Genomic DNA, 17,581 nt, shown 5'->3' on the forward strand with positions numbered 1-17,581 from the left:
TAGAGTAGCAGGCGGAATCCTTTAACACGAAAGCTTTTTAAGGAAAAATGTCTTAAAATAGAGCACTTTGTACAGGATAGGGAGGTTGGAGTTTATGTCCCACCCGTCTAAAAAATGAAGTAAATTTTGAACTATGTATGTAGTTACACTTCTTACACTTGTCATTAAGTTGCACGTGCTGAATTCGACTTCTAATTAACATCTGATTAATAATTTAATTGCCTGTAGTACTTTCTACCAGGACAAACTACCACTGGCCAATTTCTGCAGCAGATTGAGCATGGGGTAGAGTTAGATCTGTATGCCATTCTCCTTGTTGTTGTTTGGCTTTTTCCCTTGCTCTTGAACAAGAACCTCTGGCATTTTAAAACAAATTCCCACTGGAATTATTTTGACTCTCTGCATCCCTGATGGTTTTCAAAGTGCCGAATCTCGTTGGCTTTGTCTTCAGTATCTTTTTGATGTCTTCCTAATTGTCACAGATCAGCTGGGTGGCCTCCTGCGTACAGTGGCCTTCTGCATCAGTAATTCTGTCTTAAGTGATGGATATTGATTTTTCAGCCTTTTTGCAATTGAAGGTGCAGTGGAGCACCCCTTGACCTATTGCCTGAGTAGTATGAGGGCTAGAAAAGAAGGAAATGTCTAATCAGAAATAATGAGCTAGCTGCACAGAAATTTTCCCCTCTTCTTTTACTATTAAGGTAATTTGTGTGAGAAATTAAGTGTTAAATATTACAAAAAATCCCGGAATTAACATTTCCTGTTAACCATTTCTGTTCTGTTCTGTTTAAATTAACATTTCTATGTTAAACACAAGTATTCTCCCATCTAGAGCTTGAATTAAGTGATTTTTAGGCTTACATTCTTCATTCCTAAACTGATATTCAAGTTTAACAATGAAATTTCAAATTCTGATATTAATAGCAATTTTCACCTTTTTTTCTTTAATTTGAAATGGATTTGTTTTTAAGGTTTTTTTTCAGGAGAAAGGGAAGGCTTTTAGCATAGAAGTGTAGGAAATTTTTGATTACTTAAAGTCTCTATATCCTCTCGTATTTCAAGATTGAATTCCTTTGGCTTTAAACTAAAGGTGCTCTTTGGGAAAATTTGTTGCATTTTAAACCATTTTTTCCAAATTTAGTCTGGAGATGTATTAAATTTAAGTACATTGAAAATAATTCTTCAGTTGTCCTGTGTATAAGAACACAGTGATGGCGGCTCAACATGTTCTTGAAACAGTTGATACTACCATTAAACTTCTTTCTAAGTCTTGGAAATTTAGTTTTCCGAATGCCTCTGTTTTCATGTCCTAGCAGGTACAGCCCTTCAGAGGATCTTGGGTTAAATTTGGTACCATTTTGATAGCCCTTATTTGGTACAGGGAGATTAGACAAAATGGAAAATTTGGATCTTGTCTCACATACTTTAGCTTTTTTATAGCCCCTGACACATTTGCCTGCTACTGTTCAAATATTTTCAAAGTCCAATGCAGGGATCAAAAAAACTAATATGATGTGTTTTGTGCTTGTCTTAAAACTGCACGACTTAGGTTAAAAATCTTCCAAAGAAGACTTTGTGTCTATCCGAAAAACAGTCTTCTGGATTTATGGATACCATAAAATATATTAGCCTTTTTTTTTCCTTTCCTTCTCTTTTGGGAATGGATAACATAGAAAGTTTTAACCTCCTTAGATTTCATGGTTTTTATTCAAGAGTTCAGTAAGAAACCATATCCTTTGTGGTTTACAGTGGCAATGTGCAATTGCTGCAAAGATGTGTTTCCAAAGAGGGATATAATTTAATGTATTTATAACAGAGTTTTGCAAAAACTTACCGAGTATTCTTTAAGAAGCAAAGTACCTGAATGTCTCTGGGTGTTTCTTTACCCCTGCATTCTTGCACGATCTGCATTAGTAGGTGAGTTATGTTATGCAGTCCAGCAGAACTGCCACGGATGCTTCTATTTATGGGGTAGGTTTGTGCTGTCCTGCCGTTTCTCAGTGTTTCCCCTGCCCCACCTTCCTAGATAGATTTTACATGAACTGTCTACCTGCGACCCAGTTGGATGGAGAAGTAAATGTTACAAAGATATTATAAAAAAAATGAGATAAGCAGAGAAGAGCAATAGAGGAGTTAGTGCTGCCATTTAAGTGAGGCAGCGGACAGCTGAGCCGTGTACGTATGTGTGCATATGGCCAACCACTCAGCCTGTGGACAGTTTCAGATGAGCTATATCTACCATGATAAAATGAACTATATCCCCAGCTCATCTCCAAAGGAAATGTAGGTTGATGTTTAAGTGTAAAGCAGGAGCAGAAAAGGATGAGGAACATTTGAAAGAGACGTGGGAGTGCTGTGGAGGAAGGGACTTGCGGAGCATGGTGCTCTGCAGACTGCCCTAGTTCATATTAGTTTTGCTGTTCACAGACCGTTTGCTGTATAATCATGTATTACAGGCTAGTTGGATCTCTGTCCGTTAAGATTTGCCTTGTGTGTTTTTGTTGGGTTTTTTTTTTGGGCGGGGGGGGGGAATAAAATTATTTCCATTGTAACTTAAAGTGCTTATCTTTTCCTTTTACTCTACAAAAAGGAATCTGCTATGTCCTTGCTGCTGGTAAACATCCTAGTGGGTCATAATTAATTAATTTTTCAGATAGAAACGACTGGGGTTTTGATTCTTTCCTGCTTTGCCACTGCTCTGCAAGCTGTGGGGATGGCTGCCCCTGGAGAGCAGTGTGCCTGCTGCATCCATGGCCCTTGCATCCGGAAGATGCTGAGATGAATAACGGTTCTGTCATCTGCTCAGCTCACCACAGGACTGGAAGCTGAGGAACAAAAGCAGAGTTAGATCTTAGGACTTCTTTAGTGTATACGGTCCAAGTACAATTTACTTACATGTTGATTTATTCATCCAAAAAAGACCTCTCAAAAGTGCCACACATTGCTACTCACACCTGTAATTATTTATGCTACTAATATCACCTCTGTCTCTTCTTTTTGAAAGAATTGCAATACTCTATATTTTTCAACATGAATTGAAAAAAAGATTCAGTTGAGTGTTACGTATCTGTGTTAGGCTGCATATATAGGCATGAGGTTGTAACTAAGAGTGATCAAATTCACTGACAGCAGAACTATGTGAAAGTCTTTTTTATAGAATGGGATTTAAGGATGTAATTTTATCAATATTATTTTGATATTTTCTCTCGGATCGGCCTGTTATCAGGCTAATTGTGTTTTATTTCCTCTCCCTCCTCCTCTTTGTGGTGAAGTAGAGCTGACTGAATCCACAATTAACATTTGCCTGAGGCAGTCTGGTACTAGCATGGTAAATAGATTGCAAGTATGTGTTATTTATCTCTAAGGTGCTAATAACTATTCAGCTTTGTACTGCATTCCTACAAAAACAAGTTATGCTTGGATTTGATGTTTTCATTTTTTTAAATTTATTCTAGAATAAGAATTTCTGGACAAAAGGCTTTTATTCTGTGTCTTTTGTAAAAAAAAAAAAAAAAAAAAACACTGTTCTTCATTGGCGAAGCAATAAAAATGAGAAGTTGCTGTTAGAAAAATAATGCTGAAATTTTGGGTTCCAGATTTTTCCATTTGAGATTTAATTTTTTCTTTTTTTGATAAACATGAGACGGAATCGTATGATAGCAAGGAAAAGATTGCTTATATGTTTGTGTACACACAGAATTGACCTTTGTGATGCAGCTTAACATCTAAACACCAAGAGCAGTCATTTGTTATGACAGCAGAATTAATTGAGGCTAAAACAGTTGAAATTCCACTTGTATCAAGCTGTTCATTAGGAATTGCTCTCTGGCTTTAGTGCTGTCAGAAAAATAACCTGTTCTGCTATGATTAAATAGCAGAATGATGGTCGGTCCAGTGCATTTGAGAGAGAGGTTGAATAAACTTTCTACTGCGAAAACAATTCAGAAGTGACATGCTGCAAGGGGGGTCAGCATGTGCATTGATATCCAGCTGAGCTGTCAACTGGCGCTGAGCCAGGCACGCAAAGCTCTGCCATTTGAAGCAGCCTGTGAAGCATATGCAGTGGAAAAAAGCTGTCCTCCTTTCATGCGTGATTTCCTATCAAAGAGAGAAAAAAAAGCATTTTATTAAAAACCAGATATTGTTTGTTATCTTATTTGTAACTGCAAGTACATATTTACCTTTTTATTGTATTAAGCTTTTGGGTTGAAACAGATACTTTAGTGTTTGTGTGCGTGTGTGTGTGTAAGCTGATTCCTTGCCATGCAGGGGGAAGGGCAACATTTTCTTTTTTGAGTTCCTGAGTATTTCCAGTTACTGAAAGAGACACAGTGAAACATAATAAAAATAAAAATATATGCTTGGGAGGATAACACTTCTTTGTCTGTCATGCATGCTCCCTTTAAACTAGGAGACAGTTTCTAAAAGTAGATTTAAATGTAAAACAGATTATAGTGTGAAATTAGTTTGTGGAATTGATTTGTTTACCTTTTTAGCTGGGCAGGATTTTTCAGTCCATTGATGTATTTACAGGTGACTGATTTTCACAGTATGACATAATATCATGTTTTCTTTCCTAGGAATAGTAACTGGCTTTTGCATTTGCTTTCCTTCTTTTTTCAAAAATCCAGGCAAAAAAACTCCCTGTTTTGAGAAGGCCAAATGATTTTATTCTTGTCCTAGCTAAAATTGGTTTTAGAGGTTTTGTAGCTATTTTTAGGGTTATCGACAGAGCACTTGACTGTTTTCAAGAAAATTACTGTCACTTTGTAGATCAACTAAGTAGCATGTGTAATGTTGTTACTTACAAACCTTCTTTTCTCTGCAAGTCCTCTGAAATATTTTTTCCATAGACAGCAGCTAATAATCTGCTGGATCCTTTTTTATATTTAACAGCACCATTGTATCAATATAATTACATTTCTTGTCACCAGTCTTTGATTAAGATCAATATCTGCTTTTTGTCCCCTGTTCTGTTTCAGTGTCACAGCAGCCTTCATGTCCACATCCCTCCTGTACCAAGCAGCCCATGCGCCTGTTGCCCTTCTGAGCAGTCTAGGAGGCAGGGCTCACAAGCCACAGGTTCCCTCTGGGCTCGCTTATGCCAGTGCCATGGAAATAGAGGAACTAAAGTCAGAGTTGTCCATTTATTTATTACTTTTCCTTGTTACTATTCTGAGAAATTAAGGTTTGCTTAGTTCATTTCTGAAGATTTTGAATCTACTCTTGAATTGCTTGCTTTGGTCTGTAGCCAGATAGCAGCTTCCGTTTCTGGATGTCTGTAGCATCATCCCTTTCCTTTTTCTGCCGTTATCCCCATTGGTTCCTGCTGGTGGAATGCTGTTAACTACAGCAACTTGTCTTGTAAAGTGTTTTAGGATGTCACTTGGAGGAAATGTTTGTATACGATTAGAGGAGCTGGTTGATTTTAAGACCCTCTCCCTTTGTAGAATACCGAACATCCTAGTAGGCAGGATGTGCACTCTTCAGTGACAGAAATCTAGATCTTCCTACTGCCTTCAATTGCAAAGCCTACCTTCACTCACACACTACGCTGTATTTTTGCTATTCTCTGTGTATAGAGTATTATACATAACTTTCAAGTTTACATACAGGCATTGAGATGTTTCAGCCATTTATAGTTCACTATAAAAATAGGTAAGCAGGTTTTAAGAACGGTATCTTGAACCTGAAACTACTCATGTTTGGTCTGACAGAGTGTTAGTTCAGATATTTTTTTCCAGGAATCGAACTCTTGGTTATTGCTTTTTACTTTCTTAGGTAAAGGTTTTAATTTTCATAAAGATTTTTACTATCCTGCTTTAGTTTTGATATTTAAAAAAAAAAAAATGTTGATATGAATGCTTGTTTCCTTCCCAATTCTGCATTTCTTGTCTTTTAATGGGAGGAAGAATAAAGGAAATGCCAATGCTCTGACAGTAGTACTGCACATTTTTGCTGCTGTTTTTGCAGTGTGGCAATATCTAGATGGTCCTGCTCAGTGCTTGAGGCTACCGCGTTGCAAGGGCTTTAGCAACTTTGGCAAGAATGTGCTCTTCGGGGGATGGCTGTGGTCCCTATCATCAGCAATGTACCTTAAATGTGAAACAGCTCCCCTTCCCTGGGTACTGCAATGGATGGTGAATCTGTGGTGATCAGGACTTGCTTCAGAAATTTCAGAGGTCAGGCTGTGCAGCCTTAGGTTCTATAAACAAAATTATCAGTGCAGTTGAGATGATAATCTTCTAGATTTTTGGACTGAAATCCTCATTGGAGTTAACTCTTTGCCTACGCTTTAGTCTCTGGTCAAGTCTGTGACTTGTTAAGAAAACCCATTTGCCCCATAATGAATTGGGAATATATCCACATTAAAATGTCCACACAAGTGCTGCACATGCCAGCCCATGACCCCGAGTGCTTGGACCCACATCCAGTGTTACCCATGGGTAGCAGGCTGCAGTGGTGCTGCCAGCCCAGTGCGTGGGTTTGAGTAGATCACCTAATGACTAAGGAAGCGGGAGTCCTGGAGATGGATATCCAGGTTCTTCAGAGGAGAAGGCGCTTGGGGGCATTTTGGCGGTGAGGGCGCAGAGGCTGGTGCTCTGGACGGTGCAGGAGGACTTCCCTGGAACAGTGCTTGGTGGCCCTGGCTGCTCCCCAGGCCTGTGGGTCTGGCTGTGGGGGGCCCGTGAGGCCCCCAGCACGCCACTGCCTGCACCACTGGTTAGTACCTCCGTGCACACAAAACCATATCCCCTCAGGAAGCTCCAGCATTATGTGGGCTACCAAGAGCTCATCAAAGCAAGCCTGTTCTGTAAACCAGCTCACCGTGGAGTGCAACATAAAATGTCTATTTGTGGAGTGTTATTTTGGTTTCGAAGTATCGCTCCTCGGGCAAGGAGTGGTCCTCAGCACGGTAGGCACCTAGGAAGCAGCGCCGCTGTGTGCTCTTGTAACGGAGCAGAATGAAGCGCTCTGGAACATTCGGAACTGCTGAATTTCATCCTGCTCTGCTCAGAAGGATATGATTCCAGATGGTAGGAATCTGCCCTTGCTTCATTAGTACAAGCAGATAACACAGCATATAGCACGAGCAGGGGCAAGGCGGGTAAACACAAATTTAGAAAAAAATACTAGATTTACGGGGGAATTGAATGGTAACATTCATTTTCATGGAATTGCTAGTGACAGCTGTTACTGTCTTAAATTTATGAGATTTCAAAGCATTAAAGTCTATATAAAAATTTGAATTTATTATCCTATTGAAAAATAGGATAGGAATATGCTTTAGAAAATAAACTAATTCACAGATTAGAAGTGAAAGTAAAAAGGAAAAGTTAGATATTGATCTGAAATAAGGATTACTGTGAGTTATACCTGAATCTTGAATATTTATATATTGCGATGAGGAGTGTAGGACACTTAAAGGTCTGGATTCACTCTTAGTAGCTGCAAAGGCTGAAAAAAAAAAAAAAAAAAAAAAAAAAGGCTGGTATTCTGAGAAAGCAGGCATATTGCATTGCTCTAAAAATGTGCTTGACTGTATATTGTTTACAATATTTTCCTTCTGTTTTTGTTTTGGGGTGAGTTTGTGGTTGATTTGACTTTTGCTGTTTCCTTTGTTTTTCTTTTTTCCTGGCCAAATGCGAGTATGTATAGAAGCAAGGCACAGAAGTAGCTGAATCAACAAAGTGATGAAAAATGTATTGTGTGAAGTGCAGTGCCAAAAAAGTAATGGATTTGTCCTTCAGTCCCTGTTTTATGGTATTCTGAATTTCTTGCCCAATATGTCTTGAACAATAGAGTTTAAATACCTAAAGCAAAATGTCAATGAAATCAGTGCTGGAATGTAGATGTCTACAGTTCTCCAGTGTTTTGTTTTGTGTTGTGTGTTTGTTTTGTGACATGACCAGATTTGCTGGCTTGGGAGCACACTGACTTTGTTTCTTTGTGAGTTTAATGGAGAGCAAATGGTATTGGGAGAGCTGCCTAAAGAGCTTCTGATGAATTTACAGTATATAGTAGACTGATCTGTTTAAAATTTGTACTTGGTCTTACCATTTTGAATAATTGGAAATTGGAAAATTTGATTTTATTTAAAATGGACAAAATTTTGCAGATTTTTTTTATTGCAGTTAATACAAATCTTGCTTTGCGCACATTATTTTCATTAAATGCAAAATTTCACAAATGCATGTAAATGTTATGTAACATGAAAATTTGTTTAACATTAATGAGAATGAGCATGGAATTATATTGTCAGTTTTTTAGTTGTCTTTTTGGTGTAAGTGTAATGTCTCATTTGCAATTCAGAAAATTGCAAATGTCTCCACATTTCTTGTAGTTAAGATCTGTTACTGTTGGTCAGTTATTTTAAGACTGAGACTATGGTCCTCATTTTGAAAAGAATGAGTGAAGACCCTGGAAGATGCCTTCAAGTACACTTTGTTTTGTGTGAAGACACCCTGCAAACTGTGCAGCTCTTGTTTATAGTGGATGCTCTATGATAACCATAACTTCAAAACTAATAAAAAAGAGAAAAAGACGTTGCTTATGTGCAGATGTTTTTGGGGCAGGAATGAACGTAAGTTCTTTATTTGAGGTGTACACAATTACTTGGCTTTAAGTTGACTGTCATTGAGATAATCCAGATTCAAATCTTTCAAATCTTTCTTCACATCACTGTTAGCTGCCCAAATAAATGGCTATGATGATGATAAACAGGGGAGCTAACAATATAGAAGTAGCAAAAGTGGGAACTTCTAAGACCGGTAGCTTTGCTCTCTTGCTTTTTGATGTTTCTATTAATAGTTCTTTTCTTAAAAGCACATAAATCTAAAACCTCATACTGAAACTGCTATAGATGCAGTTTTGAAGGAGAAGAGGAAACTGTAATTAGATATGCTTCATGAAGTCGAAATAACAGGCAGTTAGATTGTACTTAGACAGCACTGGTATTTTTGTTGTTGTTATGAATGCGTGGAAACGTGATAATTTGCTGTGCGTCTGTGTGTTTGCCAGCTGACCACTTACAGAGCAACTATGGTTTTCACAGTTACCTAAGTTTTATATTAGATTATCTAGTCTCTTTAGGAAATATTGATAGTGTTTAAAACATCTTAATGAATGACCTTCATTTGAGATTAAGATTAGCCTAATATTTGCCTTAATTGTAATTTCTTTAAGGGCCTATTGAATTTGAGGAATGTAACACATCTAGTGCAGTTGAAGGTAAGTAGCTATCGTATAGTTATTTACATAAAAATGCTATGGATGAAATCTGGAGCTGAGGAATGAATGGTACATGAAATTGCATGAATTTGCAGTATTCTGATAGGCTCACAAGCAATTATTCCTTTTAAATATGCAATGTTTGAACTTCTACCAAAATAAGATTTACAATATAGTATTAACCTAGCTCACAGTTGTCGGAAAATTTTAATATTTTTTATAAATATACCTTGACTAGACCCTCTCACTGGATCTGGTTCACTGATGACTGTAACTGAATTTACAAGTGTACAAATATGGCTCAGACTGTGTCCATTGTTGCCATGTTGCTTATACCAATTTCTAACATAGAGTTCTGCTCATAAGGCATCTTTTATTGATGTTGCTGTTTTTCTTAAGGGGTTGTCATAAGTGGTTAAGAGCCACTTTATTACTATAAGCTGTGTATTTACTTTGGGACAAAGGAGTTGACAGTATAGCTGGAGCAGCTGACAACTCTTCAAGTTGCCAAGATTGCAGCTGAGGGACTTAAAATCATTTCTGACTGAAACAGAAAAGTTCCATCTTCAGAACTACTCCCATACTCCATTTGTCACTGATTTTGGCTGGATAAAGCACAGAAAGGAAATAAATGCCAGGCTCTGCATTTAAAAATAATTTTGGAGCAATGATTTCTGTCTCTATTAAAATACAAAATGTGCCTGAGTTTACAGCTACCTAAGAAATGTTTAGTTATTTCACACAGAAATTTTCTAACATTTTATACTAATTTCCACTTATATGTCCTGTGTAATGAAACCCTGTGCTGAGAGAGCCTGATGCAGACTTATTTTCAATGCCTTAAATGGGCATGAAAGAAAACTTTTGTTGTTGTTTTCTGCATTATAGCTATATGTATCCAGTGCTAAAAATGGGGAAGAAAATAGAGAGGGAAGGCATGTTCCAGGCTCAGTAGGAGCTAGTCTTGTGCCAGCTGTAGCACTGGGGTTTAATAAGCCCAGTGTCAATGGGAAAACCTAGAAAAGTTCACTTGTCCACAGGACCCAGGCCCTGCTTCTTGGGAGAGGCTGCAGCTCGCGGCGCCAGCGCCTCTCGAGGCACTGAGACCAGCGCGAGAGGGGCAACCCCTGAGCCCGGAGCACGGGCTGTAGCTCAGCAGCCTCCTCCTGACTTTGTGAGCGGAGTTTCTTCCCTCAAAACTGGCAATGCACCCGCCTTCTGCTAAAGAAGCTGCAGTCTCACATTATCAAAGTATTACTTTAACTTTTTTTAAATTAAATTAGTTCTTTGGGGGGTTGCTTGCAGCATAGGGCAACAGATATCATGTGCTCCCTTAATTGGGCCCCGTGTCTACCCCAATGTTAGACTCTTGTCATTCATAATACCAACATTTAGAAGGTATTTACATTGGTATGTTCTAGTGTGTTGCACTTTGCTAAGTGTTTGCTCATCTCTGATTTTTACGTGAAAAATGTTTGTTCCCTAGGGATAAAACCACGGAAGAGAAAAGCTTTTGGTTTATCAGGAATAATGAAAAAAGAAAAGGATACTGAATCTGTGTAAGTATATTTCTAGCTTGAAGCTTTCAGTCATGTGTAGAAAGGAATAAACACCTGGAGATAAGCTTTAGCAAATGATTAACACAAGTAGTGATTTTTATAATGCATGTTTAAAGGAGTGCTATCAATATGAAAACATTATAAATGTTTAAGATTTTTGTAACAAAAGATGTTGAGTATTCTTACTAGTTTACTGATATGTTTCCTTGTTTCCTCTGCATACGTAAGTAGTTCTCCCTTGTGCAGAGATTTAAACACTGTATAAAATATGATTCAAAAAATAGCTTATAATTAAAAAGAAACTTATATATTAAGAAATATTTTCAAAATGGCAATATTTAAAAACATTCTTTTTTTAAATACTCTTAATTTTTAAATAGCATGCTTAGGAATTTGTGATCTAAGAACAGCACACTGTGTATTTACACATAAAAAGTGCAAAAGCCCTATGGCTGGTGTTCTTTTGTTATTTGATTATACCAGTTACACTTCTTAACAATACCTTCCTCCTCTCTGTTTTGATGTTCTTAGGGCTCAGAGGTCCTCTCCACACGCTCTACCTTGCATACTTTAATATGCTCAAGTAATAATATGAGCAATAATCTGAGAATACTTTCCTGTTGCAAGGCCTTATTTCTTCTGATAATGATTTAGTTGAAATATTTTTAAAATGAGAGTGGTGTACAGATTGGAGGATTTTGGTGTTTTAAATGCTTTTACTGCACTACTTTAATCCTTTCTCTCTTGAAATGTAATTGGTAAAGTTTTTTTTATGTAATGCAGATATTTCCTATATCAAATAGCACACAAAAAGAGTATTTCAAATGTTCATTTGTTAGCTTTTTGATTTTTTCATTTAATTATTTGGAAAGCAGGCTCTTTGATAAGATTGAGCATTAAAAAACAAGCGATCTGCTTTTCTTGTCCAACAGAAAAATTGTTTTTGCCACAAAGTGGGGTGCTACTCACACTGATTTCATATCGTATATTAACTTGTTTGCAATCTGGGTGTTACCTTCTACACATTCTTTGAGAGATGATAAAATATTATCTGGCCCCAGCAAAGATATAGGGCAGCTAATATTATTTTTCTGGAGCCAGTAGAGGCCAGGAAGTTTCCAGTTTGACTTTTCCAGGTGTATCAGATAGCATATCTAGACTCAGAGATTGTTTTTCCTCTACTTGTATGAAAAGAATTTTGGGGGATACTGAGGGTTGCAGATTCATCTGTACAGTGTGAAACACTTCATATCTGTATATGGTGCTCCATGACATCTGGATATTTTCCCCAAAACTGCCTTTTTCCAAATAAATTTTATTTAATGATGAAAGGGAATATGGGAGGCTCTTTCTAGGAGAAATTGTCTCTCATGGTGCAATGATGTTGTCAATCAATATCGGTCAGTTCAGCTGTTCTGAAATGCGTAGAGAGTTGCCTGACTTTCTATGACTTGAGCTAGAACTTGATTTATATTATACTGTTTGTATCTGTGTGTGTATATATGTATGTGTATATATATATGTGTGTGTGTATATATACACACACACATATATATATGTGTATACACACACACACACACAATATAGAATCAAATGGGTACTAAGGTCAGAAAGAAAGCAGTATGGCTGCCTAATACTGATCTCCTATATAACACAAGCTATAGATTTTTACAAATTCTCACTTTGATCCCTCTCTAACTTAACAAGAATGTCACATATTTAATGTTAATTTTTTGAATAGTTGATGGTACATTTTATACCTAATTATAATAGGAATATAAGTATACCTCAGTATAATATATCCTAGTATAATAGTTATTTATCATCACCTTAAAAAGTTTTATTGCAAGTCTGCTTTTTTCTGACCTCATCTTCTAGTTAATAATGTTGTTATAGGCTCTATTACCAGAAATCTCCTCTGTGGGAGAAAAAACCTTCCTGTCTTAGTTGTAAGCTACAATTCTTGAATTCCCTTAGAGAGTCCCCACTTTATGGATATATCACCTTGTACTGGAAGTGTGAACTTGCTCTTTCACCTTGAAAGACAGGTCGTGCAGCCAGCAAGGTAAAAGCACTCCCACTTAAACCTCAGTGTCCTCCTTTCCCACCTCTCCAGCCTTTCTCTTTTGCACACATCAAGTCAGTTTTTCCAGCAGCGCCCCTCTTCAAGCTGTAAACGAGCTCTTGAAGCAGCTCTCTGCCCGGCTCTGAGTTTCTCGGAGCCAGCAGGGGGAGGTAGGACTCCAGCGGAGCAGAGCACCCTTCTCTCGCTGCCAGCTCCCTTGCAGTCTACGCAGTTCCACACTCATATTTCCACGTGTGCAAATTCTCATACCTGTTTTTAAAGACATTGGGCTTTGTTCGTTTAACCCATTTTGGCTCTCCCAGAAGATAGTTTAGCTTGCTTGAAAATGAATTGCAACTGCATGTGGACAGTTTTGTTCAGATTACTGACTGTGGTTTATTATACACATCATCCAAGGACTTGGCTCTTAATTATATTCATCTTCACAAAGTTGTTGACTATATTTGCCAGAAAAGGAAAGCATGATGGGTATTCACTAACAGAATTTGAAATACAGCCTGGTACCCCTGTCTTCCCTCGATTCCTCCCGTCCTCCAACCCCTCTTCTAGGACAGGTCAGGGCCATTTTGCAACTTCAGATTTTCAATATTTATTGTGCAGTTTTCTTCTATGGTGGTTTCAGCTTCTTTTATTTAATTCTCATGCTGTTGAATGTGTGTATATACTGTAAATTTTAAAAGTTTGAGACACAAATGAGCCAAATGTGATGTTTCAAATTGTTTGAAATTATTAAAGGAAGTACAAAACTAAAGAAATTAATTTTTGTGTTTTATAATTGTAAATTTTCTTTTTTCTTTTAATAGGGAATGTCCAGATGCAGACTCAGTTGTAAGTAGACTTATTTCCAACTTAAACACATAAGCTAAACTTGTCAACCATTAAGTCTAACTAAACTTGGCTTACATCCAGGTTTCGCAGAGAATTAGTATTATGATAAAGGGTTTACTATTTTGAGGACATAGTTGAAGCGATGGTTTTGCTCAGAACATGCAGCATGCACAAGTGTTTCCCTAATGCATTTATATTTCCCAGCAGATTTAGGTTTTAAAGAACATGTTTTTACTGCAATTATTTGCTATTTTATTTTAAAGGTTCACAGAGTTTGAAGTAACTAACTAATAGGTTCTAAGTGAGTTCATCTTTCACATTACTTTCTTGTGCATCTAACTTTGCCTCCTCATTTTCCTTGCTTTATTACCATCTCTTTGGAAAATTCCTCCAATATTAATGGAGCTCTGCATGATTGCTGACAATAGAATGTAGGAACACACATACTTAAATAGTGCCTTAAATGAAGAATTGCTAGATAGACTTTATTCATGGTCTGTTTTTTATTGCTATTTTTAGTCTGCAGTACATTTTACAGTTTTACTTATTGACTTCAAAGAGGAGGCAGTTGCAAATGAAATTAATATGTTAATGTGTTTTATTTTTGAATTGAGCCTCTTGTGTTTTCTTTAAGCATATATGTCATCTTAAATTATATGTACACTGAGTGTGACTCCATATGGCGACAGCAGAGAAATGTTTACAGAATGATCCAAGTGTTTTTCTGGAGACTGATTCATTTTTCAGTTGTCTTATGTAGATGTCAATTATATTAAACAGTTTAATTTTCCAAGTTCACTGGTTACTTGGGTTTTCTTCTTTGCATTCAATATCTGTGATTTTTAGGACCTAATATTAAAAGAAAAAAATAGAAATTTGGTTTAAAAAGATCTAGTATAACCATTTTTTTCCTTAAGAAGGAAGAATCTTAATAAGCAAGATTAACCAAATAATCAAGCATATGTATATAAAGAGCTTTGTAAAGATAATTTGAGACAAGCTTTTTATCCTGTACAGAGACAGACTAATTTCAAAGCAGAATTCTTTTCTTGGGACATTTAAAGAAAAGTACCTTAGAACTGTCAAGCCCTTAATGTCTTTGGACAGTTCAGGTTGAATCACTGGAGAAAAACAGCAGGCTTTGATTTGTAGTGTTTATTTTCTTATTTGCTTGTTTTGATTTTTTTTTTCATGATTAATTCAACAGTATTCAACAGTAAACATGTCTGATGTTGTTTGTGGCTGCGTGAGGCACACTGTATGAACATATAAATAAATTGTATTGTACAGTCTAGATGTAATTTATACATGGTAAAAACAAATGTAAAAAAGTTCTTTCATAGTGCCTAACAACAAAAGTGATACTTGCGCTCTCATTTGTTTTGTGCCCGGCATTTTATGGGTGCTTTTGGGCTGCAGAATATGGTCTATCGCTTCTTCTTGCTTTTCACAAGCAGCAGTATTATTCCAAATGGGAGAATCCTTTAATAACAGAAGCCATTAAAGTCACTCCCGTGAAAAACTGTGGCTGAGATTCATTCACCCTTTATGATCAGTTCGTCCCCAGAGTGCTAGTATATTTTAAGGCTGGCAGCCTTCTCTGGAAGGTCCCACCTCAGATACTTCTCATTTCCTTGTCTTTTACTTAAAGATTTCATTCCCATTTCAGTTTTCAAACTTAATGCCCATAGTTGCAGCTCGCGGTGTCAGTATCTCTATTATGATTTGCTTTGCATACATCTTTTAAATAGATGTACATTTCAGAAATTTGACCTTGGAAAAGTGTTCAAACTTGGAAACAGAAGTAGTGTCGTTAGGGCCTTCTCACTAGTTGACAATGTTTATTGCAGTGTATTCTAGCTCCTGCTGCTTCTCTGTTTTTACAAGCAAAACAGTGAGGTGGTCCTAGGATGTCTTTTTTAGCACATCTTAGGACCATCTTAAGAACTTCCATTTAAACTTAACTTCCACTTAAAGTGGAAGTTTTGGGGGTTATCTCTTGGAAACGGCCTACTTGTACTCATCCTGATTTATAGCTGCCAGATTATATGCATTGGAAAACAAAATTTTAATGCATATGAGTAAATTACTAATTCCTATCTGGAAATTTTGTAACAGCTGTGAGAGGTTTTTATTTGATCATGAGTAGGCACAAAGCAGTCGTGGTACAAGACGGGAGCATGTTGAGTACCTGCTTTTCTTGCTTCCTGCATCCCAGGCAGCGTGAGAGAGTAACTGGCCCCTCTCTTCTGTGTCTTTGGGGTTTACGCAGCCTACAGAGAGGAGGTTAAAAATATGTCACATCTCTGCCACAACCTAAGGAGGTACTGACATAAATTTACATGCCATGGATGTCTGAAGTTGAGAGGCCTTTTATCTCCCGTTCCAGGCCATCTTCATGTGCTTACCTTGAGGCAGCTTTGCTCCTCCGCTGGTTGCACAGGAAGTCTAATCTGGTTCAGCAAAATGGTAGCAAGTTAATCTTGTTTACAGAGAGCTGTTCAGCTCGGGAAGGGGGAGGGGAAATCTTGGAAGCACTGTCAGTATCCCAGAGAAGAGAAAATAAGCAAAAATCAAGGTGAAGTCCAGCTCAGGTTTCTCTCTCCTTGACCCTGGGACGGCCTTGAACCTGGGAGCTGTGTTAGCATTGCTGCTGAGGCAGTGGGAGGCTCCAAGTGCTGCCCTGCAGCTCTTGGTGTGTTCCTCCCAGGCATCAGCAACCTGCTCCCCCTGTGGCTTTGCTGGTGTTTGGACAGGGCAAAGAGTCTGACCCAAAGCATTGACTGGAATTCTAAAGTTTTGGGAACAGAAAGTTTAGTCCTCCAGCTTTTTGTGTAGGCAGTTTTATTTTGTATCTGTTTTGTCCCAGTGAATATATGCCTCAGCCAAATGGCTGTCTTCAACTGCTATTACGTGATGAATTAGTAAATAAAATTCTGATGTTTCACAAAGTAATGAGAACTCTTTCTCCCCCCCAAAAAAAATATTTTGAAATTCCTGCTTAATTTGCAAGTAAGTTTTTGAGGTACCATTTTGCTGGTATGACAGATTTGTCAATGCAAAGTTATAGATCTTTTCTACCCTTTCATGCTAGTAGTATACATGTAAATTCAGAAAATTGCCAGTTACTGTCATTTTTCCTGCATGTCCTCAGTAATGATATCCTTTACATATCTGACCTGGCTGGAAGAAAAAGTAAATGTGCTATATTTAAAGATTTTTTGTTGTTTTTTTTTCAATTCCTCTTAACCATGAGTGATCCTTAAGTATTGAAAATTGCCCATTGTGACAGCTAGAATTGGTGTAGAATTAAGAAGCTGTTCTATTGTAGGAACATGTCCCTACCCTCCAGCTATATGTTTTTGTTCTGTTTACTTTGATGTCAAGTTTCATTAGTATTTTTGGGTACATAAACAAGGTTAGCCTGAGGTCAAGCACAGATAAGAACTCTGATTCGAGCAAGTGGAGCTAAGGTACTGGACCGTGTGATCCTACTCTTAGTACTTTTTTGTGCGTTTGCTTTTTCTCTTTGTTTGTTTTTGTTTTTTTACTTACTTACTGATGAAGACCAGATCATCCTTTTTTTTTTTTTTCCCTCTCTCTCTCCCAAAAAAAGGAAATTGAATTGAAATGCTCCATATTTTAGGGCTTGCAATTAACAATATTTTTGTGTAGCTGAATTATACAATATTGTACTCTTGCTCCGCTTAGCAGAATACTTTGTCTGTATTTCAGTCTGCATTTCAATTTAGTTCAATTGATCTGTGTTTCAATTTAATTCACAAGTGCCACATTTAGAGAGTTATATGGGGAAAATCTCAGTAAAGTATGAGACATCCAATTTGTGGTATCTATAAAGAAGGCCAAGCATACTATT

At 37.3% G+C, this 17,581-nt stretch overlaps 1 protein-coding gene across 1 annotated transcript in view; it reads left to right on the plus strand.

Moving 5' to 3' along the window:
* The window catches only part of FCHO2 (FCH domain only 2), a 55,973-nt gene that overhangs the window by 17,539 nt on the left and 20,853 nt on the right, over positions 1-17,581 (plus strand). Inside the window, exons 8-10 of the mRNA XM_026036276.1 lie at positions 9,187-9,231; positions 10,718-10,790; positions 13,680-13,704. Of these exons, the coding sequence (XP_025892061.1) occupies positions 9,187-9,231; positions 10,718-10,790; positions 13,680-13,704 (143 nt within the window). The remainder of the gene's footprint in view (positions 1-9,186; positions 9,232-10,717; positions 10,791-13,679; positions 13,705-17,581) is intronic.

This window comes from Nothoprocta perdicaria, unplaced genomic scaffold (genome assembly GCF_003342845.1).
Source record: "Nothoprocta perdicaria isolate Ctin4 unplaced genomic scaffold, notPer1 scaffold_1, whole genome shotgun sequence".
Lineage (NCBI taxonomy): Eukaryota > Metazoa > Chordata > Aves > Tinamiformes > Tinamidae > Nothoprocta > Nothoprocta perdicaria.